Source organism: Diceros bicornis, chromosome 17 (genome assembly GCF_020826845.1).
Source record: "Diceros bicornis minor isolate mBicDic1 chromosome 17, mDicBic1.mat.cur, whole genome shotgun sequence".
Lineage (NCBI taxonomy): Eukaryota > Metazoa > Chordata > Mammalia > Perissodactyla > Rhinocerotidae > Diceros > Diceros bicornis.
The window spans coordinates 27747564-27773988 of record NC_080756.1 but is presented as its reverse complement, the minus strand read 5'-3'; the positions used below and the strand labels follow the sequence as shown (position 1 = coordinate 27773988).

The following is a 26425-nucleotide window of genomic DNA, read 5'->3' as shown; positions in this document are numbered from 1 at the left end:
GTGTAGACCTTTTTCTTTTTTGGTAAGAAATATTTACTCTATAGAAAGTCACTGATCCTGATTTTGCAGTTTTGTTTCTGCCCATGATATATTTATAGCTGGCCTAATAACGAGTGGAAACTATAGTAATTTAAAATATATTTTTTTCAGATAGCCAACATCAAACAGTTATAATTATAATAGCAAAAAAAGTAAATAAATTTTAGTAAATGGTTTTAAAGTTTGGTTTTATAATGTGCTCTTTGGCCTTAAAAATCGTTCATTCAAAATGTTTAAATGTCTTAGATTATAAAGTATATGTCTACAGGACTTTCATATAAATTTTATCATGTCAGCCTAACAAAATTACTGTGAGGTAGTATGCAAAGACCCGTAATCCCATTTCATAGGCAAAAGAAGTTTTAAAAAGGAAAATAAATATTTCTCAGCTCTCACATTATAAAGCCAGAAGGTGACCAGATATCAGTGCTCCAAATTCACTACATAACTGACTTTTTCTCACTACTCCTTAATGTTTAATTTCCCCAAATATAAAAATCAGATCATATAATTTTTATTGTACATCTGTTTCACTATTGGTATATGGTTTACTTTATCAAATTAAATTGTCTACCCAAAACACTCTGCGGCATTGATAATTTGAAGTTAAGTTAGAGAGTAGAATAAAATTTTAAGTTATTTGAAATTAGAATTTCATAATATCTTCTCTTTTTGGTTCATTTTATTAAATAAAAGAAGATAAAAACACCTTAACTTCATTACTGAAAAAATAACCAAGGAAAGACTTAATGGTGTAAAATTCCTTTTAAGCAAAACAATTTTCCTATGTGTGATTTTTGTGGAGTCTGCCATTTCAAGTCTCAGGAATGTGCAGTTCTTTCCTGATGGTGCCTTTTGCAGACTGGCTTCCTGCCACCACCATCTCCTAGCCTCCAGCCAACCTCACCAGCCCAGCCCCTGGGAATTTGATTAGGTCACAAAATTTTTTACACCTAAGCAAATGGGAATGAAGGAAATTCAGAAAAAGCTTTTACTCTCTAACCTCTGGTCAATTTAAGAAGGTGCAGTGAGGAGATTTTAGTACTTTGAATTCCTGTCACATAGCTCATCAAACTACCATAGCTGGGATTAATTGAGATATACTCAAAGAGAAAGGAAGAATTGTTAAAAGGATTCTACAACTGACTCTGTAGACTCTTTCTTGGTATTCCACAAATCCAGCTGTTTCATAGTTTGTACCCCACCCACTTCCTCCTTGAAAGTGACTATAGAATCCTGTACTTGTATAACAGAACACCCCCTGTGTTATCTACATTTGACTCAGGACATCTCATTGGATCAGCACCACAGGGGGTTCTCTTTTCTCTGCTACAGCACTTTTCCATTATAATGTTTAACTGCACATACATTCATAAGTGAATGCAGATTCTGGCATAAATCCAAAAGCTCTCTTTTTTTAAAAAAGTAAAACACTTTTAATTTCTGATTGCCCAATGCTAGCCGTCAGTAATGGTCACTCTGTGGACTTGGGACGAGGTGAGGAAATTGGCTGTGGTTCATGTGCATTTCCCAGGGCACTGCTGGCACACCAACCCCTTTATTTGAAAATGCACTGGGATGCAAGTGAATGAGAGTTGGCATATTGCAGGGATAACCGTGAATCTACTTCACTTTTACAAAAAGACAATGCGCAAACTTACGAATTTTCAATATTATTAGTAGCAAATAACTTGTGACATGCCAGAGTGTAGTGATCCCTCATGTGAGTGTCACTGAATAGTCTGGGGTCCGTCACTGAAGAACACACTTCTGAGCATCAGCTCCCTACAATCTTAGTGGCTCTCAACAACCAGCACTTGAGCCCCTCCACACCTTCCTGAGAATTTCTCCAGGAGCAAGGGACTGTTTCTGACAGGAATACCTCAGATCCATCCGAGGTCTGCGGTTTAAACAACTTGGAGAACCACTATTTGATACGTTTCTGCATAAGCTGGTAGCTACGGTGACTAATTCAAGGAAATGGTACTCCACTGTGGAGCGCATCAGGGAGGCTCTTGTGTGACTGTTCACAGCCTCGTCTCTCCAGACTTGAAACCTCAGGTTGCAGATAAATAAACTCTGGTAACATAGCAAAAACTACCAAAACTTCACTTAAAAGGGACGAAAAAAGAATATATCTAAAATTAGCAGTTTCAGTTTTCATCAAAAAGACTTAGAAATCTCATCTGCTTAAAGTGATAGAGTTTTGTGACCTTTGTTATCGTTTATCATAAGGACTAAATTTGCAAAAGGTAGTCAGCAGAGGCAAGTTTTCCCAGATACTGTTTCTCCTATTTAAATAACTATCACCAGGAAACAGTAGTGGTTATAAAGTGGCCTAATTCTAATAATCAGACTATCCTTAGTTTTGTGTAAGGGAAAGAGATGGACAATCATCTTATTAATTACATGACTTTCTATAATAATACAGTTATGTTAATATATGCGTACAATCAAGAGATCTGCATGGTGCAATGAAAAAGTTATGGCTTTTGGCATTAGATAAATACAGATTAGAAATCCACTTCACCTGCTAAATAATCTGTCATCTTGGGCTAGTCAGTAAATCACTGTAAGTCTCAGATTCCATATTTATGAAAGAGAATAATAATAATAAAGTTCACACATTGCCCATGGTGACTTTTTATAAATATTTTCCTTTACTTCCTTACCCTATGCTATTAATGTATATAATATATATACAAAATAAATATACTGAATATAGACACAATAAATAAATACAGTATTACTCAAGACACAAGTTCCCATGACATCAATCCCAACCAGTGACTAACTCTTTAGAATCATTGCTTAAATTCATCCTCAGTATTTTTTTCTTGGTTAGAAGCCTTCAAGGCATAATCATATGTTTAAGTAGGTAGACTTGTGCTGTGTGGAGTGAAATTACAAAGGATCTAGGAGTTTGGGTTTTTTTTTTTTTTTTTTGCAGGGAGTGAGAAGCTCCAGTTACAACTCTTGTTCTTTTAAAAGTCAGTCACTGTTTACGGGGCAAAGAGGTTTGATTGGGCCAAAGCTTGTCACTTCAGCCTTCTCTCTTTTGGACTCCCATCTCCAGTATCTAGGAGAAGATGTTTTTCTTTTTTCATGTTTTGGACTTTCTCGTCAAGGACACATGCAAATCCCCAAAGTACATGGCTTCCTGCCTCTAACTGGGCATCCACACTCTCCCTTCAGCCTTGATCTTTCCTCTTGCAGGTAAAAACAGAAAAGATGGAGAGAAAAACATGGTGGATCCTTTTCTCCCCGTCTGTGCGAGCCTGCCTCCAACCTGGTGATCGTTGACACTCACCATTTGTGTGAAAGTCTTTCTTTTTTTAACCTGTTATGCTAGATTTTACTAATTAACTCAATGTCGTAGCTTCTGCAGCCTTTTCCTCCCAATCTAGTTCTTAGAGGATTTTTCACCTTTTGAAACTTCTAAACATACTTTGAGCAGAAAGATATTTAAAAATATAATTATACCGCTTCACTAACATCTGAAAAATGCTAGTGAACTAACCCAGTACAGTATATAATGGCCAAGTAAAATTTTTGTGTTTTCATACCCTGTTTTTCTTTGAAATTACTTATATCAGAAATTAGCTCATTATGTGAAAAAATTATGAAGAACTGGTGAATTACAATACAGGAGTATTGCCACTGAATGGACTGTTTGATTTACCCAAGCAGGTAATGAACAATGTTGTCAAATTCACTAATGAGTCATCTTTATTAGGACATAAGCGAAAGGGCATTACTCCAGCAGCCTTTCGTATCCTGGTGCCATACATATTCTTTGGCATGAAAGGATGAATAGCAGCAGTAAACAACCGAAGATTGTCCATGGCTCTGTAGGGGTTTTGGAACAATTCCTGGGATTGGAAAGTGAAAATGGACAGCAGGTGGAGGAAACTGTCATCTCAATAGCAGGATTTACATGAAGATGACTAAGCCATTAACAGCATGCATGCATGTTTAATTTTATTAACTGCTACCATCAGCCTTCTTGGATCTTTTCTTTCAAGAGGAAGGTTGAAACTTTTATTGAAAGGACTTGGGCAGAAGTGAAGGATTAAAATAGAAGTATATGTAATTCTTTCTGTAACTGCTTAAATTTCATTGCTCAAAAATACTTTCATTTTCCTCCTTTGATCAAAGAGACATACTTAAAATTCTTGTTTCTTTACAAGAAGTAATTTTGCTCTTCTTAGACAGGTTTATATTTAGATGCAGGATATTACATAGACATCTCATTTAGTAACTCTGGTAATGCCATCTGTGGTTGGAAGAACCTCAGGAAAGCTTTGAGGGATATGGACATGACTCTTAAATACAGAAAGAGTTCTTTTTTTAAAATAATTTACCAGTCATCTTAAAGGAATATATATCTCTGGTTCAGATGTTAGTCATTTCCATCTTTTTTTAATTTTTTATTTTCTAGTCTCAATTACTGTCACAGAAGGAATTAGGATTTAGACTAGAGATCCAGATCGATTGCCACGTTAATAAGTTATTTAAAATTAATTTGAGGATCTTGATGTATCAATAAACATCACCATGGAGACATGTGCATGAATCATCATTGCAGGCATCTTATTACATAGCCCATAATTGAAAGTATACCACCAAGACCAGATAGAAATATAGTTTTGGAAAAAAGGAATAAAAATTAGAAAAGAAAACCGTATGACAAGTGTGACTAGTGCCAGGGAAGGGAGAATATTCTTCTTTAGATAAATGGCATCGATTATCAGCTAGAATTACACAGATTCATTTTCCTCCCTTTGGCCTCATTCTCATTTCTAATTGGGATCTAAGTTCATTTTCATCAATGTTAGAGATTTAAAAACTACCATCCTCCTATTAAATGGTAAAGTAGAGATATTTAATATTCAGCTTTATCTTAGTACAGCCTTAAATATAGACGAGACCACACAACATCAATTTGTGTTTTGTAACCTTACCTAAGAGCTGTTGTCTTCACCCATTTTTAGAGTAAGAATGAGCCTGCTAGTAATAAAGAGACTTGGACATATTTTGGTAAAGAAGAAGCCACCTGCCCTAACATAACTAATGTTCGTTCAGCATTGCTATTTTAAGATTATTGTATTTTAAAAGGGAGGGTAATTTGTTCTGAAAAGTTTTTTGTTTCCTTAACGTTCAAACTTTTCATTAAAATTTGCTATTTTAGTAAAAATAAATGATGAACCACAGGATATTTGTATGTGGTGCTTTGCTTTTAATTACTTACTGGGGAAATTACAAGTGGAAAGAGAATGACACTAGGATGACTTTCCTGCTTAACATCCAGGTTTATGTTAGACATGTGTGCTATGCGAGTGGCATGTCAAAAGGGCCAGTGGTTTTTTGGGTCCAGTTCCAACTATTGTTGTTTATAAAGCCAGTCAGTGTTAAGAAGGAGAAGATATGTTAGACCTACTGCCTAAGTTTTGGCATCGGGGTATAGTCACAGCTACTATGCATCCTGTTTAATCCATGTGGGTCCCAATTTCAAATCTTCTATTCTGTTTGACTTATCAGAAAAGGAATTTCAATTATTGATTGAGGAAATATGGTCAGTTAGCTTATAATGTGTGAATAATCATTTTGAAAATTTTTTTTCTGGCTATTTTTCCTCTAATAGCTAATTTTGTTGCCTCTAATGTCTAAACTCTTCTTCATTGAATATTTCTACATTCCTAAAGAGGAAATGACAGAACTGATAAATAATTGTATTTTTTCTCATTTTCCCCTCTAAGTACTTTACCTAAGAATGAGAAGTAAGTGGAAATCACATCTTGGTTTTTTTCATACATAAGTATTTTTTCCGAAAAACACCAGTAAAATTCAGGAAAGATTAACAAATAACTTTATGGTGATCAAGAAGGACTGGAGATGTATTGAGTATAAATTTATGAATGGGCGATGTGTTTATCTTTGCTTATCTGAATTAACAGATCAAAGATTTAAAAAGCTATGATCAATGTATTACAGTTTTTTGTCATTTTTTCCAAAATATACATTTGTGCCCGAGTAATTCATATTCTCCCCAAGAAAGGTCTCCAAAGGAAAACAATCAATACCATTTTTGAATTTGATTCTGCTAATGCTATTTTTAAATGATTGTTTTTACTATAGTTAATGAAAAGTTGGTCCCATGGCAAATTGGTTGAGTTTAAATCATAGCTTTCCCATTTGCTTGCTGGATGATGTGGGCATTTTATTTAATCTATCCATATCTCTGTTTCCTCATGTGTAAAATAGGAAAAATAATAGCACCTACATCATAGAGTTATTGGTAAGAATTGTAAAAGATTTAGCAATGACTCTGATATAATAAGGACTAAGTAAAACATATTGTTTTTATTAAAATATACAGTACAAATTTCCTTTTTTGATTAACTAATATTTTATGTCGTGTAAATTTTATGTTGTTATGAGTTCTTACTTGTTTAAAAAATACAGACAAATCCAAGAGAACAATAGCGTAAACTTGTCGGTGTTCAAGTAGTTCTTTGGACGTCTTTTGCAGACAGGCACATTTGGGCTGCATGAGCTGAATTTTAAATGGGCTTTTTCAAATTTCAAGTAAGTTGTGCCAAGAAACCCAGTCTCTTGTCCTGATTCTGCACTCTGCCACAGACTAGCTGTGTGATTCTAGCAATAACCCTTCTAGACTTTAGCATCCTTTTGTAAAATGTACAGATATTGGCTTAAGTGAACTCTAAAATGTGTGTGATCTACACTACATACCAAAATGTTTCCATTATTTATCTGTAGCCAATGATTTAATCGTAAAAACATTGAGAACCTAGAGAAATTTAGCGAAAGAGAATATGGATATGGCAAATGAGACTCTGCATCGAACCACAGATGATAGGGGACCATTCTGGCTATTTCCACAGTCCTTCACTAGGTAAAAAAGTGACAGAAACAAGCTTCAGTAATTATACACTCTTTTTGCCTGACTTTGAAGACCCACAATGTAGAAACATCACACTAACAAGGACCTTGAGAGACTAATTACCCCATAGGTGAGATTTTATGGAGCATTCTCAATCAGTAATCTCCCAGAGGGATGTTTAAAGCTAGAGAGAAAGAATGTAATGGGTGAAAAACCAGAATAGTAAGAATGAGGGTAATGCAAATAAAATAGGAAGAACAGTCCATGGTGGCAACCTCCATCTGAAGAGGTACAGAGAGGTAATTCCATAGAAGGTAGCATTGAACACTATGATTTTGAATAGGAAAAGAAGATGCAAAGAATCAACATTGGAGATTGTACTGTTAATTTTATAAAAGAAGGATGGGGTCAGCTGGATAGGCCTAACACAGTTAGCGATGTCCACCCTTAACGACATCTGTCAGCATTTGGAAGAATCAAGAAACAAAAATAGCAGCACCGTCTTATGGATATGATATATGAACTGAATAAAATGCATTTCAGACACTCCAAGGGGTGCGGGTGGTGATGACAAACAAGTGGTGTAGATAAAACTGTGCTCACAAAAACTAAAAACAAAAAGCATGCTTTTAATAACTTTTTATCCCCTCCCTTGTATCTCTTCTTCTCCTCATTTTCTTTTCTTTCCAACTCCCCAAGTATTTAATGTTAGTGAGAAGAACTGAAGAAAAGCCTTTGCCAGGGCTAGTCAGAGAAATATTCCAGTTCCTTTTTTGCTCCCCACCACAGATCTTTAATGATAAAAACAAAAGAAAAAAACGGGAGACAGATAATTTGTCATCTAGTGTATCTAGGCATTTAAAATGTAGGTCAAATTCCAAAGGTCCTTTCCATCTGACCAATCTCTCTGTTTCACTATAATTTAAATTTGGCATAAATGGTGTTCTTAGGAATCATTAGCTGTCCACCTGAGGACCACCTAAGAAACTAGAAGGAGCTATCAGTGGAGTAATGACGAAATAAGCTGCATGTAGCAGTCCATTTGCTTACATGTTCCCTGGCTTCAATTCTCTCCTTAAAGATTCCTTGAGAGTGTTTGCACAGCAATGGAAGCTTGAAAAATAGAAAGAAAGAAGCTCTTAGAGTCAGAATTATGTATTGCTTTTTTTTCATTGATGAAAGAATCAGAAGGGTGGCCAATTCCTAAATGCCTTCCTTTGTGCTGAGGAACATGTAGCTACGTTGTTTTACCTTGTACCACACTTTTCTCTCTAGTCTGAACAGAAAAATTGAACAAATACTATCAGCTACACTGCCTTAAAAACCTTCCTTCTGGGAGACAGTGCAGGGCTGGCCCTGGGTTGAACTCGCAGGCTATCCAAGTTTGTCTCCATAGTACCACATCTCTGTTTTTGCTACATTTTGATTCCTTAGTATGCACTAAAGCAAACTTTCCTCCCCTCCATCAAATTCACCAGAAACTACTTTAAAGTAAAAACAAGTGGTAAATGAACAATCTGGTAAACAGATCCCTGCTAATTATTAACAAATACTAATAATTACTCCTGCCAGGTAGCTCTGATGCTCAGAAAACTCTTACAGGAATAACGATAATATTGTTAATAGCTAAAGTTTACTAAGAGCTTTCTATGGACCGGGCCTAGCACTACAGTCTTAAAGATGTTATTTCAATCCTAATAACAATCCTATATGGTCAATTTTTATTACTCCTATTTTACAGGTGAGAAAATGAAAGCTTAATAAATTCAAGAAACTTGCCCAAATTGGGGCACAGAATTTAAAGTCAAGCCTATTTTAATTCAAAATCCCTGCTCTTTAATAGTATATTTTCTCTCAGGTATTTTCTGGGAGATATTCGTAATCAATTCCTAAATGGAAAAGTCGACCTCACATCAAGTGAACTAAGTAATCTTGCCGCACCAGGGTTTTGAGGCTATCAACTAATGCTTTTCATCTGTTCTCTCAGTTTCACCTCCTTATGATGATATAGTATTTGAAGGCAAGTGGGAGAATGGAGATTGTACTGTGGATGACCGTTATGCTTATAAAACTGTCTGAAGATCAATTGTGATAAATTCATTTATGTCTTCACCAAATATGTATTAAGAACCCACTATAGGCCACGCATATATCAGAGAAAAAAATGGACATAGTTACAGTGTTTTACTTGACAATGTTGCTCTTTAATGAATGGATGACTGGATAAAATTATTGTGCATATAATATTCCAACAGGGGGGCCGGCCCGGTGGTGCAAGCGGTTAAGTGCGCCCGCTCTGCTGCAGTGGCCCAGGGTTCCACGGTTCGGATCCCGGGCACGTACCGACGCACCGCTTGACAAGCCATGCTGTGGCGGCATCCCATATAAAGTGGAGGAAGATGGGCCTGGATGTTAGCCCAGGGCCAGTCTTCCTCAGAAAAAAAGAGGAGGATTGACAGATGTTAGCACAGGGCTGATCTTCCTCACAAAAAAAAAAATTCCAACAAATACACTAATAATATGTGACTTTAATCTGAACTTTTAAAATATTATTCATTTGCCACCCCAAGAACTTCAGAGAATAAAAGCAGGGAAATGATTTACACTTTAATGGTTATCAACTAACCTATGGCAATTTTATCTTAAATTCCTTTCAACATTTTCTGAATGCCATACCCTTATGCTCTGAATAATTGTCTGAGTGCGTGACTTTCTCTTCCTTTTCAAAATTATTTCTTTTATTTTTCATCTATAATTTTTCACTTAAAACTCTGAAATATATCACTCAATAATTGATTTGGGATGATGCTTTATGTGAAATAATGAACTTCTTCATTCTGATCAAGAATGTACACTGTATTTCAATGTGGTTTTTACATATGAAAAATGCAATATGTTCTTTCTGAATATGGAATGTGTTCTATATTTATGTGTCTATTTTCATTTATTTTAGATGGCGCATTGCTACTTTTAATTAGTACCAAGAAGTATAAATACACTATTACAGATTATACATTTACAAAAGTTTACCTTTATTATATATGTTATATATTTCAAAATAATAAAATCTACTCCCATCAATAGAGTGTGTCTTGTGTTATTTTAATATTGGTAGTAACGCATTTGTGTTGATCTACACACACGTTTTCCTCCTTGAGACCAACCACAAGGAAAGTGGTGAAGGTTTGGGATGTTTTCTGTACCGTTGCAAAGACCGAAGCTCATATGAAGAAAAAAAGCCATGTAGGCAAAGCACCTGATCTAATACATAAGTATTATTTGTTTAGGTATTTATTTTCAGCTAAAAGATAAAAACAAATTATTTTGTCCTATATTCAAAGCAAAAAAATGAAAGTGCCACTTTATCAAAAATTGTCAATTATTATATTCAATATACCTAACTCAGTTGGGAATGGACTCCTTTCTGGTGCAAAGAAACAAGTGATGGCATTTTCTGAAATGTCTATTCTAGGAGCTCTCTCTTAACTGACAGCCTTCTATAGCACTGTAAGCCGTGGATGCCACTCTACCACTCAAAGGACTTTTTCTCATTTTTAAAAATGACAATTTGTGATGCCGAGTATAAGTATCTTGTATACCATTATCATGGCATTTACTACCATCTATTCCAGTTATTTATGTGCTGATCCATTTCATCCTTTACCAGAAAAAGATCTCTTCGAAACTCAAAAGTTATGTCTCACTTATCTTTTCATCTCTACCACCCAGCACAGTGCTCTCAGTTTAAAGGATAAATAAAATAATACTGGGTACTGAGTTATGAAGCATGTATGAAAACCTATATATGTTCTTGTATGTTCTGCAGTAATAATTCTTCTGTCCTAAGACATTTTTAATTTTATGTTTTTAGAGCATTCCTGGTATATCTCTGAGTTGACAATTGTTTTCTACATTTTATAGAAGTAGAAATATTTCTTTTAATATTATTTGTTTCTATTACTATAGCTAACATGAAATGTATTACCCAAAATGATACATACAGTCATTCCCAGAAGTTTCTACTCCAAGTTAAATAAGTTACCTATAACATTTAGAGTTATAAAAAAAATATTTGTTCCATTTTCAGGAGGCAGAATGAAACATTTGACTCACTATTCTGATATCTGGACTGCACTGGGCTACCATCTCTGATTCATGCATTCAGCAAGCATTCATTAAATCTCACTATCCTACAATCTGTATTAGGTCCTGTTGATGCCAATTGCATTTTAGGAGTCAAAGATTATCATATGTATCCATTTTGTGAGTCAAAGATTTTCATATATATCCTGAATAATAATGCCATTTTAAATGACAGCATTTATCTCCTTTCTTAAGAAGAGACATCATGAAATCATTTAGTGAAAATCATAAATACTATTATCACTTCTTATAGTTTATATTTAAAAGGAATGTGACAACACTGATCATATCATATAAATGTTGCTTAGATTAATTGCAAGGAAGACATTTTTGTATTCTAATGTGCATTTAATCCACTAGTTGGGATTCACTGATTTATTACCCAAATTTTCATTCCAGGCCCTCCAGGCCCTCCAGGTGGTCTGCGAATTGAAGACATTAGAGCCACTTCTGCGGCACTCACTTGGAGCCGTGGTTCAGACAATCACAGCCCTATATCTAAATACAACATCCAAACCAAGACTATACTCTCAGATGACTGGAAAGATGCGAAGACAGGTGAGTTTTATTTCTCTGATTAATCTGCACATATTATTAAGTCAATTCTTTTATCAAAAACAAAAACCTGGATGTCTTAACAATTTCATCATCTACCCTGAAATGCCTTTTTTTTTAATATCCCCATGCTTTGGTAGTGAAGAAAACCACAAGGAACTTGAACACTTTAAAGCTATAGAGGAAGAAGTAGCATGTCTAAAAGTATAATGAGAAAGCAAAGAGAGGCATCCTGGATTTCTTATTTGAGCTACATGTAATTCTAAGATTTATTAGGAAAAAATCATTGAGAAGTCTTTTTTTGGCAAATGGCATCTATAAATTGTTATTTGTGACCCATTTTATTCAATTGTGTAGGTACTATAGTTTCGCACTTTGAAAAAGCTACATTGATCATAAAAATTGAGCACCCAAATCTCACCACCGTACCCCGTACTTTCTGTTTTTTTTTTTTTCTGTGAGGAAGATCAGCCCTGAGCTAACATCTGCCAACCCTCCTCTTTTTGCTGAGAAAGACTGGCCATGGGCTAACATCCATGACCATCTTCCTCCACTTGATATGGGACGCCACCACAGCATGGCTTGCCAAGCCGTGCGTTGGTGTGCGCCCAGGGATCCAAACTGGTGAACCCCAGGCCGCCACAGCGGAGTGCGCGCACTTAACCACTTTCACCACCAGGCCGGCCCCACCCCTGTACTTTCTGAGGATGATCTTGCCTGGTTTGAACTTCCTCAAAATAGGTTTTCAAAGAAGTTTTGTATTTCAACCTTCAAATCTTATATTAAGATTTTCTAAAAGAAAAAAATAATTAAGAGTAGGTGGGTACTTTCCCTTGTCTGTAACTATTACCATGGCCATTTCTCATGACTAGCCTACAACATTGCACATCAGTTTATTTTCTCCTGTAACATCACAGAAGATATAGAGGATCCTTTTGATAAAATGACCTACTTAATGTTTGTCATTACTGACAATATTTTAAAGCAAATTTGTAGTTGTCAGAATTTCTTTTAGATGCATAAAGAAGAGACATAGAAATATGGACTCAGGTGCCATCAGAGGGGAGAAAAGAAGAAAAAAGTGGTCAATAAAATGTTTCTCTCTTTTAAAAACTGAAAAAAGAATTAATACCAGCATATCCCAAACCTGCTCTCATTTTATCTTTATCTTAATGTAATGGAATTTATTTGTATTGCTCACTGAGAGGTTTTAATTTAGATGTCTTTTTCCTTGATAATTTCTTCCTATGTTGGGAAATGAACCAAATATAAACTTGAAGCCTGTTACAAGAGTTTGGGATACATTTTAGGACTAAGTGATCCTCCACATAAAAAGTATAAGGTTTAAATTAATTAGAAATAGATGAAATATTTCCATTACATTATGCTTGTGAGTATAAGTATTATCTATAAATATAATCAGACCATATGGCAAATAGACCATTTGAAAAATAGTTTTAAAAACTGGCAAAATCAGGCCATTTGAAAAATAGTTTTAAAAGCTGTTCAGATGTTTGATAAACCTAAAACATGGGCAATTTCTGTTTCTCTGAAGAGAATGAAAATGCATGATGATGAAACTGTAGATAATATTAGATATCTAGCTAAATTGATACTGATTATAGATATTGGAGAACATAATTAAATAAACAAATGACTACTATTTGGTTTGGCTATGAAAAAGAAATATTAATTACAATCATTTTCATTAATTATTTATGCTTATCATGTAGCTCAATTAAAGAATACTTTTCATTAAAAAGAAAAAAATCCGCTAAAAAGTAAGTTTCGTGGAGGTGAAGACTGTGTTTATTCACTGTTCTATCCCTAGCACCTAGATCAGGGCCCATAGTGTTCATTCATTAAACACATATTTATTGAGCTCCCACTGTATGCCAGAACCTGTCCTAGATGCTGCATATACACCTGACCATCAGTGAACAAAACAGAGAGAAAAAACAGAAAAGGCAAATCCTGCCTTTAAGGAACTTACATTCTAGTAGGAGAGATGGCAATAAATAATTAAAATGTATAGTAAATCATAGGATGATTAATGCTAAAGAGAAAAAACAGAAAAGGATGGGGAGGTGGGAGTAGTATTTTAAATAATGTGCTTCTGATATTAGTGTAGCCACCCCGGCTTTCTCATGGTTCCTGTTTGCATGTTATATCTTTTCCAACTGTCAACCTATTTGTGTCTTTGAATCTAAAGTATGTTTCCTGCTGATAGCATAGAGTTGGATCTTTTTTTATCCAGTCTGGCAATATCTACCTTTTGATAGATTCTTTACTCCATTAACTTTTAATGTTATTAATATTCTTGGATATATATCTGCCATTGTACTTTTTCTATCTAAATGTTACACTTGTTTTTGTTCCTCTGTTCCTTCTTTATTGCTTTCTTTTGCATTAAGTGAATATTTTCTAGTGTAACATTTTAATTATTTAGTGATATTCACTATTGATAGATAGGTAGATATAGATATAGATATATAGATAGAGATATACTTAATGGTTACTCTAGGGCTAACCATATGCATCTGAACTTATCAGAATAGACTTCATATTTTTACTAACTTAATTTCAGTGAGATATAGAACTATTACTCCTGGATAGTTCTATTCCATCTTACCCCTTTTATGTGCTCTATATTATTGTCATATGTGTTACATCCATAAATATTACAAACCTGATAATCTTCTGTTAAAATTATTGCTTTCTATAATTTTAATATCTTTTAAAGCAGTTAAAAGAAGAAAAGAAAGCAAGTATATATTTGTAAAGTTTGTTAGATAAACCTTTTTATTTACCATTTCTGGTCCTCTCTGTTTGTTCCTGTGGATTTAAGTTACTCTCTGATGTTATTTCCTTATTTTAATACAGCTTTGTTTCCACTTGCCCCTCTAAATTATTGTCAAATATATTACATTTCTATATGGTGTAGGCCCAACAACACAATTTTATCTATTTTAACACAATTAATTTTATTTTACACAATAACACACATATATGCATATATATACTTATACATATGTATATATATGTGATAGGTACATAGATATAGTTTTCTACAATGACTTTTAAATTGGATAAGAGAAGAGAGGTGAAGAAATACATATTTATATTATCTTTTATAATTACAGAATTACCTTTATGAGTGCTCCCTATTTTTTGGATGTTTTTCTAAATTACTCTCTAGGGTCAACTGCTTTCAGCCTGAAGATCTTCCTTTAGTATTTCTTGTAAGGCAGGTCTGCTAACAACCAATTCTCTTAGTTTTTGTTTATCTTGGAATGTCTTTATTTCATGTTCCGTTTTAAAAGATAGCTTTATTGGATATAATATTCTTGATTGACAGTTTTTATTTTCTTCAGTGCTTTGAATATATAATCTTAGATGCCCTTTATCAGGTTGAAGAAGTTTTTTTCTATGCTCAGTTTGCTGGAAGTTGTTTCTAAATCTCTTTATATTTACCAATATATTTACTGGGTTCTTCATTCCCTTCTGTAGAACTAGATTTCTATCTGGTATATTTCCCTAAAAGAAGTTCTTTTAACATTTCTAATTGTTCAGGTTGCTGGAGTCAAAGACCTCAGCTTTTGTACATTAGAAAATGACTTTAATTTTATTTTAGGTGATTTTTTTGGATATAAGTTCTATTTTTTTTTTGAACACTTTAAAAATATTGTGCCTTTGTCTTTTTGCCTTCATTGTTTCTGTTAAGGCAACTATTATTTTTACCTTATATCTCGGTATTTAATGTGCCCATTTTTCTAGCTACTTTCAAGATTTCTCTTCATATTTGCTTTTTGGCTTCATGGGAATGTATTTATCCTGATGGGGTTTTACTGGCATCTTGGATCTTTAAGTTGATACCTCCCTTCGACTTTGGAAATCCTCAGCTATTATCTCTTCAGATATTTCCTCTACCCCACTCTCTTTCTCTCTCTTCTTGGTCTCTACTGATTCTGTGTTAGATTGTTTGATGTGTTCCACAGACCATGGACGCTGTGTGTGTGTGTGTGTGTGTGTGTGTATGTTTGTGTTTCTGTGTGGATAATATCTAATAACTTGTCTTCACTTTCATAGATCCTTTCCTCTGCTATGTTCAGTCTGCTGAAAATCTCATTAAAATAGTTTTAATCTTACATATTTTTTTATTTCCAGGATTTTTTTGTTTCTAGCATTTGGCTCCTTTTAACATTGCTCACATAGTGTTCCATGGAAATTCCCTATTTGTTTATACAAGTGGTGCACCTTTTCCACTTGATACTTTTACGTATTTATAATAGTTGTCCTAAAGTCCCTGTCTGATCATCTAACATCCAGGCCATCTTTAAGTCTGGCTCTACTGAATTTGTTTTTCCTTTCTTGACAATGGGTCATATTTCTTTGTTTTCTCATATGCCTGATAATATTTATTGATTTTCAAACATTGTGTTTAAAAGAATAGTAGAGGTTGAAGTAAATATTATTTGTGCCAATGAAAATGCATGTCTTTGTTTCAGGGGTTGAACCAATCTAATCTGTAGTTGAGATGATCGGAGCTTTGCTGTTAGATTCAGTTCAATACAGGCTTCAAGTGATTTAGGTATAGGATCAGAACTCTCCTTCATATCAGTGTCTGGAGGTTTTCCAGTATTACCATCAGACTTCAGCTTGCTCCTCTAGCTTGGACCTCATGGAGGACTCCCTCAGCTTCCCTGCTTCTGCCCCAGAAAGCTCTTGTCTGATAATAAGTCTAAATCCCAGAATGCCTGGGGAGGGGGTGTTTCTCAGTTCTCCTGCCCTGATTAGCAGACATTTGGTCCTGTCCAAAACGTCCATGGAAACATTCAGTGCACACCAAAAGGCCCTTGACATTTGGTCCTATCCGAAATGTTTTTATTTTATTTTATTTTTTTATTTTATTTTTTTTAATAAACAAACTACATTTTATTTTATTTATTTATTTTTTATTTTTATTTTTTCCCTCCAAAGCCCCAGTAGATAGATGCATGTCATAGCTGCACATCCTTCCAGTTGCCGTACGTGGGACGCGGCCTCAGCATGGCCGGAGAAGCAGTGCGTCGGTGCGCGCCCGGGATCCGAACCCGGGCCACCAGCAGCAGAGCGCGCGCACTTAACCACTAAGCCACGGGGCCGGCCCCCGAAATGTTTTTAGATATTTGGTCCATAAGACATCTGGTCCTGTCCAAAATGTCTGTGAGCATATTTGGTCCATGCCAAATGGTTTTGGACAGGACAAAATTTCAAGGACCTTTTGGCCTGGACCAAATCTCTTCTGGACGTTTTGGACAGGACCAAATGTCCTGCAAGGCCTACCCTTCCCTCAGACTTGAGCAAACCCAAAGCACCTGTCCCTCACAAAGGAGGCAGGTCTCTCTTAGCTCTCCTGCCACTCACCTAGCCACACATGGCCAAGTATTCATGCTCAGTGTAAGCCCAGATCGCATGTGGGGTCTCAGTTTTCCTGCTCAGCATTTAGATTTAAGCGGAACTGAGGTGTCTGCCCCAAAGGGAATTCTCTCTTGGCTCTCTTGTCCTGCCTCCAGACTTTCTTGAGTATACTTGCTGGAGACCTGTGAAAAAAAATTTGCCAGTGGGTGCAATCAACTCTCCTTGATTTGGGATTCAATCCCATGGATTCAAACCAGCCATGGCAGCCTGCACTTTGTCTTTAAATATCTGTGAAAAGTTAAACTTTCTTCTTATGAACATCTTCGACCAGGTCCTCCTCTCCCCATTGCTCTGCCAATGATGACTTTTAGTTCATTAGATTTCTTCACAAACACAGCTTTCTGGTGGGCTCTTAAAAATGATTATTTTACAGGTTATCTTGTGTGTTCTTTTTGTTAGTTGTGTAAGTCAAGTTCTCTTGTGACTATATCCTAAGTGGAATTGAAAAATACTTTTTGCAACAAATACAGAAATAAAAATCAAGTGGTTTTTATTTATAGTGCTGTCCACTAAAAGAGGAAGGTACAGGATTAAATTCAGTCTTATAAAGGTAATTATTTAAGGTGTTCAATAAATATTTTTCAAAGATATCAACTTTCAGTGGTCCAAGGATTAAATTTAGAATAATGAGATGAAAGAATAGATGGTATATCTTTAAAGCGATCTACTGTACATATTATTTCTCTTGGACTTTTTAGAGGATGAACAGCAGAAATTTGATGCCATTCCCGGGGTTCTACGAGATGCTCAGGTCACATTTGGAATGTTGTGTTCCTTTACTTTCAGAGGAAATATTATAGAATATTGTTGGTGATGGAATGTGTGTGTGTGTGTGTAAGGGGGATGTTGGCCAAAGCATAAAGAGTCCTGGAAACCATGTTATGAGGTGCAATTGAGAAAACCTGGGATATGTTCTGTAAGAAGGAAAAGAAAAATGTCTTGTATTTAAAGTTCTGTCGTATGGAAGACTAGAATTGATTGTTACAAATCTTCTGCAATTAAGATCTTAGCAAATAAATGTTTCTCTGGACTTCAGATTATTTCCTTAGAACAGATATTTGTAAGTTAAATTATTGAGTGTAAACATGCTTTAGCTCATGAGCTATACTATAAAATTACTCTGTAGAAAGGTAGAAGCAGTTTTTACTCCCACTACTAGCATATGCGTATCTCTTCCTCCATATCTTTATTTAGCATTTTCTTTCTAAATCTTTGCCAAATTGATAGGTTAAAAAAACAGAAATAACACTAGGCTCATTGTAAGATATTTACTTTTTAGAATTCACTATTTTCTTTTTGCTTTTTTGTAGCTTCACTTTTTCTTGTCCTTATTTCAAATATGAATTTCGGGGTTTTTATGAGGTTACATTCAAATTTTCCTTAGAGGAGGATCAATGAATCACACCTTCCGGGATGCCAAAGCACAATTTGCTTCTTTCGCTGCAAGGAACTTTGCCACACCTATGCTTCCTCCCTGAGTCCTGCCAGGTGACCTATGAGTTGGGTCTAGAGCCTCTAACGTAACACTGAGTAGTTGTATTGGAGCCGGTGAGAAGCCTTTAAACGCCCATTTCCATTCTCAACCCTGCTTTTTCAGTTAGAACCTCAGAGGGGTAATTCTTTCTGGGTAGTTTCAAATACTTGAGTTTTGGATTGAGATGGAGGGTCCTGGTTGAATTTAAAGGTTCTGGTTGAATTTAAACCCTAAGGAAATACCAGGACTCACTAAGGCAACTTCCAAGAATCTAGAACAGGTGGCATTACATTGCCTGAAATTATTCTCAAAACAGTCTACTTTTTAGTCCCGAGGTCATTCTAGCCGTTTCTGAAGCTGCTGAAACAGCTAATTGGTGTGGTCTGAAGGCAGAGTACTACATCATGGTTGCTAGTGAATTAAAACACGGTGCATTATGGCCTTAGGATACCCGTGCAGCTTGCTTCTCTTTTCCTCCAAAGAGTAGGCAGAAACTTTTTATTCTGAGCCTTATGGAGTCGAAGTATTTGCAAATAGATCTATGGACTACTGCTCATGGCTGGTTGCTAAAATAAGACGTTCTCAAGGGGGTCTTTTGACCTGAGTATTAAAACAAGGAGTATGTCTCCTGCTGTATATCCCTTTACTTGAAATTTACACTCAGAAGTAAAACCAAGATTTAAATACCTATCAGGTTAATATACAACATTTTAGTTTTTTAGAGAGAGAAAACTCTGACGGGCATTATACAGTTAAGATCTGATTTTCAATCCTGAGATGGTCTGTAAAAAGTGGCCTGACTCAGAATTGGCCCAGTTAACACCCAGGAACTTGAGACCCCGGTCCTGATTCCCAGTACTTGCCTGTATTGTGCAAAGTGCCCTCCTCTCTTTCTGACTCCAGGGATAACAAACAGGTTGCAAGGAGCTTGGCTGGAGAGAGGGGACACAAAGTCCCTTGGCTCCTAACTGTTCTTTTCCATTTGGCTTGGGGCAGGAATCTGCTTCCAAAGCAAAGCTGACCTCTGCTCCCAATCTGTCTGTGTGGGTGGTTTTAGAAAAATAAAATGTATCCAGTAGTTCATACCAGGGCTGAAGGGGTCCAAGAAGATTGCATGTATGAGGTACAAATCCATTTATAGGGACACATAGGGCTTAGAATAAAACAAATAAAAATTTGTACTGGAGATAAAACATAGTAGCAGTGGAGGAGAGAAATCAGAAAGGATCAACTCAACAGTTAAAGAGAGTGGGAGAGGGCTTAAGAGGATGGAGATAAGGTCTACCTTCTGCTTTAGACAAGGCAGGATAATTTACCGACTGAATATAGGCATAAGGTTGGATATTTTGTGGCAGGCGAGGTAAAGGACACTGGGTGATTAGCATTGATTGTGGAGATGGGTACAACACCTTAAAAAGCTACTTATTCATGGTGTGCATGGCCAGATAAAAATTCCCCAAATAATAAGATGAGTCATAGACAAGCCTAAAGGAAATACTTTTCCAAATAAGTGGTGTACAGGTATTTCCATGCATATGTATGTGTAGGTTAATTATTAAAAACATATGTGGAAATATTTTAAGAGAGCTTAAAATGATGTATAGTCCTGCTTTGGTTGTATGTGTTATCAGACCTCAGTTAAATAAGCAATCTCGAATCTTATCCTACCCATAATTTGTAATCTTCCCATTAGTATCTACTAGCATATAAATCTACAAAACCAACTAAAAAGTGTATAAACATATAGGTAGCCTAGTAATAAATCATTCACTACCATACACTACATCAGTGACAGTCCATAAAATTTTAACTGCCCCAGTTATACCCTTGCCTCAGGAAATCATTCTAGATTCAACCTTCAGCATACAGCTCCTTGCTATTCAAGGTGTAGCCCAGAGACTAGCAGCATAGTCCATGACATGGGAGCTTGTTAGAAGTGTGGAGTCTCAGTCCTCCCACCCAAGACTTACTAAATAGATGATTCATTTGCACATCACTCTTTCTAGTTTATTCTTTTTTTTTTTTTAAAGATTTTTATTCATTTTTTCCCCCCCAAAGCCCCAGTAGATAGTTGTATGTCATGGGTTCACATCCTTCTAGTTGCTGTACGTGGGACTCGGCCTTGGGTTGGATGGAGAAGTGGTGCCTTGGGGCGTGCCCGGGATCCGAACCCTGGCCGCCAGCATCAGAGCGCGCGCACTTAACCGCTAAGCCACGGAGCCGGCCCTCAAGTTTATTCTTTATTAATGACCTCTCCTCTTACTCCCTTGAACCCATTTTGTCATTCCTAGTTTTTATTTTTATTTCAGCTCAATGGAATATGTGCCATTTTCTCAAAACAGTAAAAGGAAAACTGGGAGTTATAAAAGTGATGTTACTCAACTAATATTCTCTATTTAATGTTCATTTTATTTAGATCCCCCAATTATTGAAGGAAATATGGAGGCAGCCAGAGCAGTGGATTTAATCCCATGGATGGAGTATGAATTTCGTGTGGTAGCAACCAATACATTGGGTACAGGAGAGCCTAGTATACCATCAAACAAAATTAAAACGGATGGTGCCGGTAAGTAGAAGAAATTTTTTAAAATTTAAAAGTTTTGTAAATACAGTGCAACTTCTTTAATAGATCGTTGAATGTATTTGGAAATAAATAATGCTCTGAGATAAGTGATTCATCCAAAAAATGTGTGTGTATATGTATTTCACACATATGTGTGTATTCTATGTCAAGACAGTCAAAAATCAAAAAAGGAAATACAGTAGTCCTCTCTTATTCAAGGAAGATACATTCTGAGACCCCCCAGTGGATAGTACCGAAACCTAGATATACTACATTCCTTTCACTTAAAAGAAGCGCTTTACGGCTTCTTTTTGGCATGTCCGAATTGCCAGCATCACTACTCTTGCACTTTGGGGCCCTTGTTAAGTAAAATAAGTGTTACTTGAACATAAGCACTGTCATATCATGACAGTCAATCTGAAAACCCATGGCTACGAAGTGACTACCAGATGGACAGCATATACAGTGTGGATACACTGGACAAAGGGATAATTCACGTCTTGGGTGGGATGAAGTGGGATGGCGTGAGGTTTCATCACACTACTCAGAATGGCTGCAATTTAAAACTCATAAATTGTTTATTTATGGATTTTCCATTTAATATTTTCGGACTGTGGTTGACCATGGGTGACTGAAACCGCAGAAACCGAAACCGATGATAAGGGGGGGACTGCTGTATAAAATTTAAGAATATTTTTACATAAATAACGTAGAGGAGAGGTAAATAGAAACCACTGCATATTCCACTAGAGACCGCTTCAATGAAGTTGGTGTTTAGAATATAAACTTTAATGTAAATTCTGAACCGTAACCAGACTCTTGATTAAGCAGTTTCCATGGTTTAGAAGGTTCACAATTTTGCATGTTTCTCAAAGACATTTATAACTGAATGACCACGTGGAGGGAGGGTAGGGTGCGTGAGGAGTGGAGAGACTGATGAGGGCTTCTCAGATCTGTACCACTTCCGGAGTCATAGCATCTCTGAGAAATAGCTATAATGTGTCTTTTAATGTTAGATGCCACTCTAAATATGCTCTTTTATCACAGCTCAACCTTGGCTGTTCTTCCAATTTAGGTTCACATTTTTATGCTAAATACCAACTTCATTTGAATGGCCTTCAGGACAAGATGTCCTCCACTCTATTTTCCTTTTCCCCTGCATCACTCAGCAAAAATATTGTTCTGCTTCTAATAATAGCTCTTTTTGATTATTCTCTGTCTATGAAAAAGAAAATGTTTTGTAGGCTCTCTGAGTTCGTTTATTTTTACTATGCCTTGCCAAACTTCTGTGCTTTATATGGGGCAAAAGGGTTTAATAGGATGACAGACTGCCATTAAAATTCTGCTGTGATATTTGAAAATCACTTATCCACATTTCTGGCCACCTCAATTCCTTAGTATAACTTTTAAACAGAATTATGAATTCCAATGTCTTTAGTTTTTAAAGCCAATTTATTCACAGGACTGCCATCAATAAACTGTCTCAAAGTTTCATGTAATTTTGTGTAATGTACCAGATAAAAATGATGATTCTTTAATAAAGGAAGAAAATAAACACTAAAATACTGATCTGTGCTGAGTATTTTCACACACATTTTAGTTGATCCTCATAATAATATTTTGAGGCAGGTATTACTATCCAATGCTCATTAATGGGCAGTAGATTCAGAGACACTAAATAGTTTACCAAAGTAAATATAACTACTTGCAGGATTCAGAACTCAACTCCAGATCTGTCTGATACCTATTCTCCTACGTTGATCTTTCGCTCTTAAAGGTGATTTCTCAAGCAGGACTCTAGAAACGCATCCATTTATGTGAACCTTTATTAGCGTTCTAGTAGAAGCTTAGATTTCATCCTTCACTGCAAGACTAGATATGACCTAAATACTAATTTTTTTGTTTCAATATATCCACCTGCAAAACAGACACAGTTGTTCCTTTTTCTCTACCTCACAGAAATCTCATTAGGATATGGAGGTAATATAAGTTGAAGCCCTATAGAACATAGATACATGGCCAGGATCCTTGTGTTTGGTTCTTCTTATTATTTCTTAGAGCCTCCTGTGTTGGTAATAGAGGCTTCTGTGTGATGGACTGAACACAGTCGCCCTTTCTTGAAAAACAAAAATAAAAAGGAACTGAGGCATGATCTGACAGGTGGTTTTAACCACATCATTTCATGCTGAGAGATCACAAACTTGGATTTGATTTAACAAGTATTCATTTTCAAAATAAAATTGCAAAAAATGATCAAATGATTAAGTTGGTCTAAGTAAAATTATTTCAGTTAAAAAATTATAATATTTATCTCAAAATATAGACCTTTTAATCTCATTGAGCTTGATTAATTTTCCATGATCTCTTGACTAATACAATATGAACAAAGTCTTATCTGAACACATTTCTTTTTTTTTTTTTTTGGTGAGGAAGATTGTCGCTGAGCTAACATCTGTGCCAATCCTCCTCTATTTTTGTATGTGAGATGCTGCCACAGCATGGCTTGATGAGTGGTGTGTAGGTCTGTGCCTGGGATTCGAACCCACAAACCCCGTGCCTATGAAGCAGAGCATGGGAACTTAACCACTACGCCACCAGGCCAGCCCTGAACACGTTTTTTGAAGTACAAAATTGTTCGTGGGGGTGGAGGGAGGATGCTTTCTCTGGCATTGATGGTAGGTGTAGACTTTCCTCTCTCCTCTTTAGGAATTTTGTTACAAATAATATCTTTATTGTTTATCTCAGAAAATGATTGTTTAATATACATCAGTTGATCATCTGGACAGAATTATCATAAAATCTTAGATTTTTTTAAATCTCAGAGTAGAAGTGATTAAATTAAATACGTTTTTAAGAACATCAACAATTAAAAAAAATGTTTCAGAGAGAAAGAGATTCAATCTGATTCTTTCGTATCTGAACCTATGAATGTAATTTATATTTAATATCATATTTATAAGATAAGGATACTTTTTGATGTGATCGCTACCGGTAGTTTGTATATAACTCTGGGGACTTTTCAACCTCAACGTCGTCTTATCCTTAGAAATGCTAGGAAAAACTTGTTCCAGAATGATATCAAATCTAAAATTTTGGCAAAGTTGTTAATTTCAACCGACAACTTTTGGCATCACCTTCTTTAAGCATCACTTCTTACATTTGTTTGCTCAAGTGGTATTTTGTTAAGGAATTAATTCTTTCTCTAGGGTGCTCAGAAAATAACTTGCTTTAAAAGGCTTCAGAGCCAAAATAAACAAACAAACCTATGACGTGATAACAGTCTTACTCACAATGCAAGATACAGCCCTATAGAAATATAATGAAATGATTCATTCCATTCAATTGTGAAAAAATAAATCCAGGGGCCGGCTCAGTGGTGTAGTGGTTAAGTTCGGCATGTTTCACTTGGGTGGCGCCGGTTCGCAGGTTTGATCCCAGGCACGGACTTACACCACTGGTCAGCCACGCTGTGGCAGCAACTCACATATAAAAAAAGTAGAAGATTGGCACAGATGTTAGCTCAGAGCTAATCTTGCTCAAGCAACAGAGAGGAAGATTGGCGACAGATGTTAGCTCAGGGCAAATCTTCCTCAGAAAAAAATAATAAATAAATAAATAAAATAAATCCTATAACCTCTAACACATTTGTTAAGCTTTCATAAGAAAATATTTTAGGGGCCGGCCCCATGGCTTAGCAGTTAAGTGCACACGCTCCACTACTGGTGTTCCAGGTTCGGATCCTGGGCCTGCACCAACGCACCGCTTGTCAGGCCATGCTGAGGCAGCGTCCCACATAAAGCAACTAGAAGGATGTGCAGCTGTGACATACAACTATCTACTGGGGCTTTGGGGAGAAAAAGGGGAAAAAAAAGAAAAAAGGAGGAAGATTGGCAATAGATGTTAGCTCAGGGCCAGTCTTCCTCAGCAAAAAGAAGATTGGCATGGATGTTAGCTCAGGGCTGATCTTCCTCACAAAAAAAAAAAAAAAAGAAAATATTTTAGGATCTTTTATTAATCAACTTTTATGGCTACCATCGTTTATGCACTTGCTACATGTTATCAGACACAGTGCTAAGCTCTCTACCTTCATTGCTCCACTTAATTCCCACAATAACTTCATGAAATTGGTATTATTATTCCTAATTTTACAGACAAAGAAGTTAAGATTACACCCAGCTAATGTGAAGCAGAGCTAGGATTCAATTCCAGGGTTTTCTAATTCTAAAAGCTTTGCTCATAAACCACTTTCTGGAAGGGCAATGTGCAGTATTGAAGCTCCAATACACTGATCCTTCAGTAGAATCCTGGTGCCATCATTTAAAAGCTCTGTGATTAGGGGCACATTACTTAACCTCTTGGAGCTTCATTTTTCTCATCTCTAATGAAAATTATTTACCTTATGAGATTATATTTTATGGTTAAAAAACGTGTAAGGAAAGCAGTTATACTGTCTAGTGCATAATATTTGCTGAATACATTTACTTATTATGCTATTAATGCTCATTTTCAACTTTAATATACTTGTAAGAAAATATTGTGTACTCTATAATTGATCCCCTTATTTGGCAATGTATTTCCATATTTTATAAGCTGATAAAGGATCGTATAATTTCATGTAATATCTAATCATCTTAAAGGAATAATTTTATATATTTAATATAATAAAATTCCACTGATTTTCTCTTTAAATGTTGTTTTTCCTTTTATCCTGCTTTTTAAAAGATTGAAAATGCATAAAATTGAGCATTTACATTTTTCATCTTTGCAAGAAAATAAATAAAAATACTTTCTAAAACAGGGGGATGTTTGCCTTGTCATGTACCATTATAACAACCAACTAAGAGATGCCAGCATGTGTTATGTGGGATAAAGGCTGGTTCCCATTTGACGGAAAGGTTGCTCCTGCGCCTCATTATGCTGATTGAAAGGCACAACATTATCTAATGCAGCACACGCCCTTATCTGTCCAATTACTTAATGTTAAGATCGCAGTGCACAGTTGGGTATATTCTTTAGATTCAGACAAGTGCATTATAAAATGGATGGTCCCAAATGAATAATTAGAAGATGTGTTTGTAATTCATTGTAACCCATTTAATTTTGACTAAGAAAGAGATAACGAAAACATCCTTCAAAGTAATGTGTCATTGTAAGACGTACCCCCATAGCTAATAGCTCCGCACGTGCATTTGGTGAGTCAATATCCTAAAGTGGTACATTCAGGTTTGTTTTGACAGCTTTGGCATTTATTTGCCAGGTGAACCTACAAAGGAAAAGAGAAAAAGTA

At 35.8% G+C, this 26425-nt stretch overlaps 1 protein-coding gene across 2 annotated transcripts in view; it reads left to right on the top strand.

The window, feature by feature from the left end:
* The window catches only part of CNTN1 (contactin 1), a 347630-nt gene that overhangs the window by 269653 nt on the left and 51552 nt on the right, over positions 1 to 26425 (top strand). For both annotated transcript variants that reach the window (XM_058558501.1, XM_058558502.1), the window contains 2 exons: positions 11486 to 11644; positions 20992 to 21141. In XM_058558501.1, coding sequence (XP_058414484.1) covers positions 11486 to 11644; positions 20992 to 21141 — 309 coding nt within the window. The remainder of the gene's footprint in view (positions 1 to 11485; positions 11645 to 20991; positions 21142 to 26425) is intronic.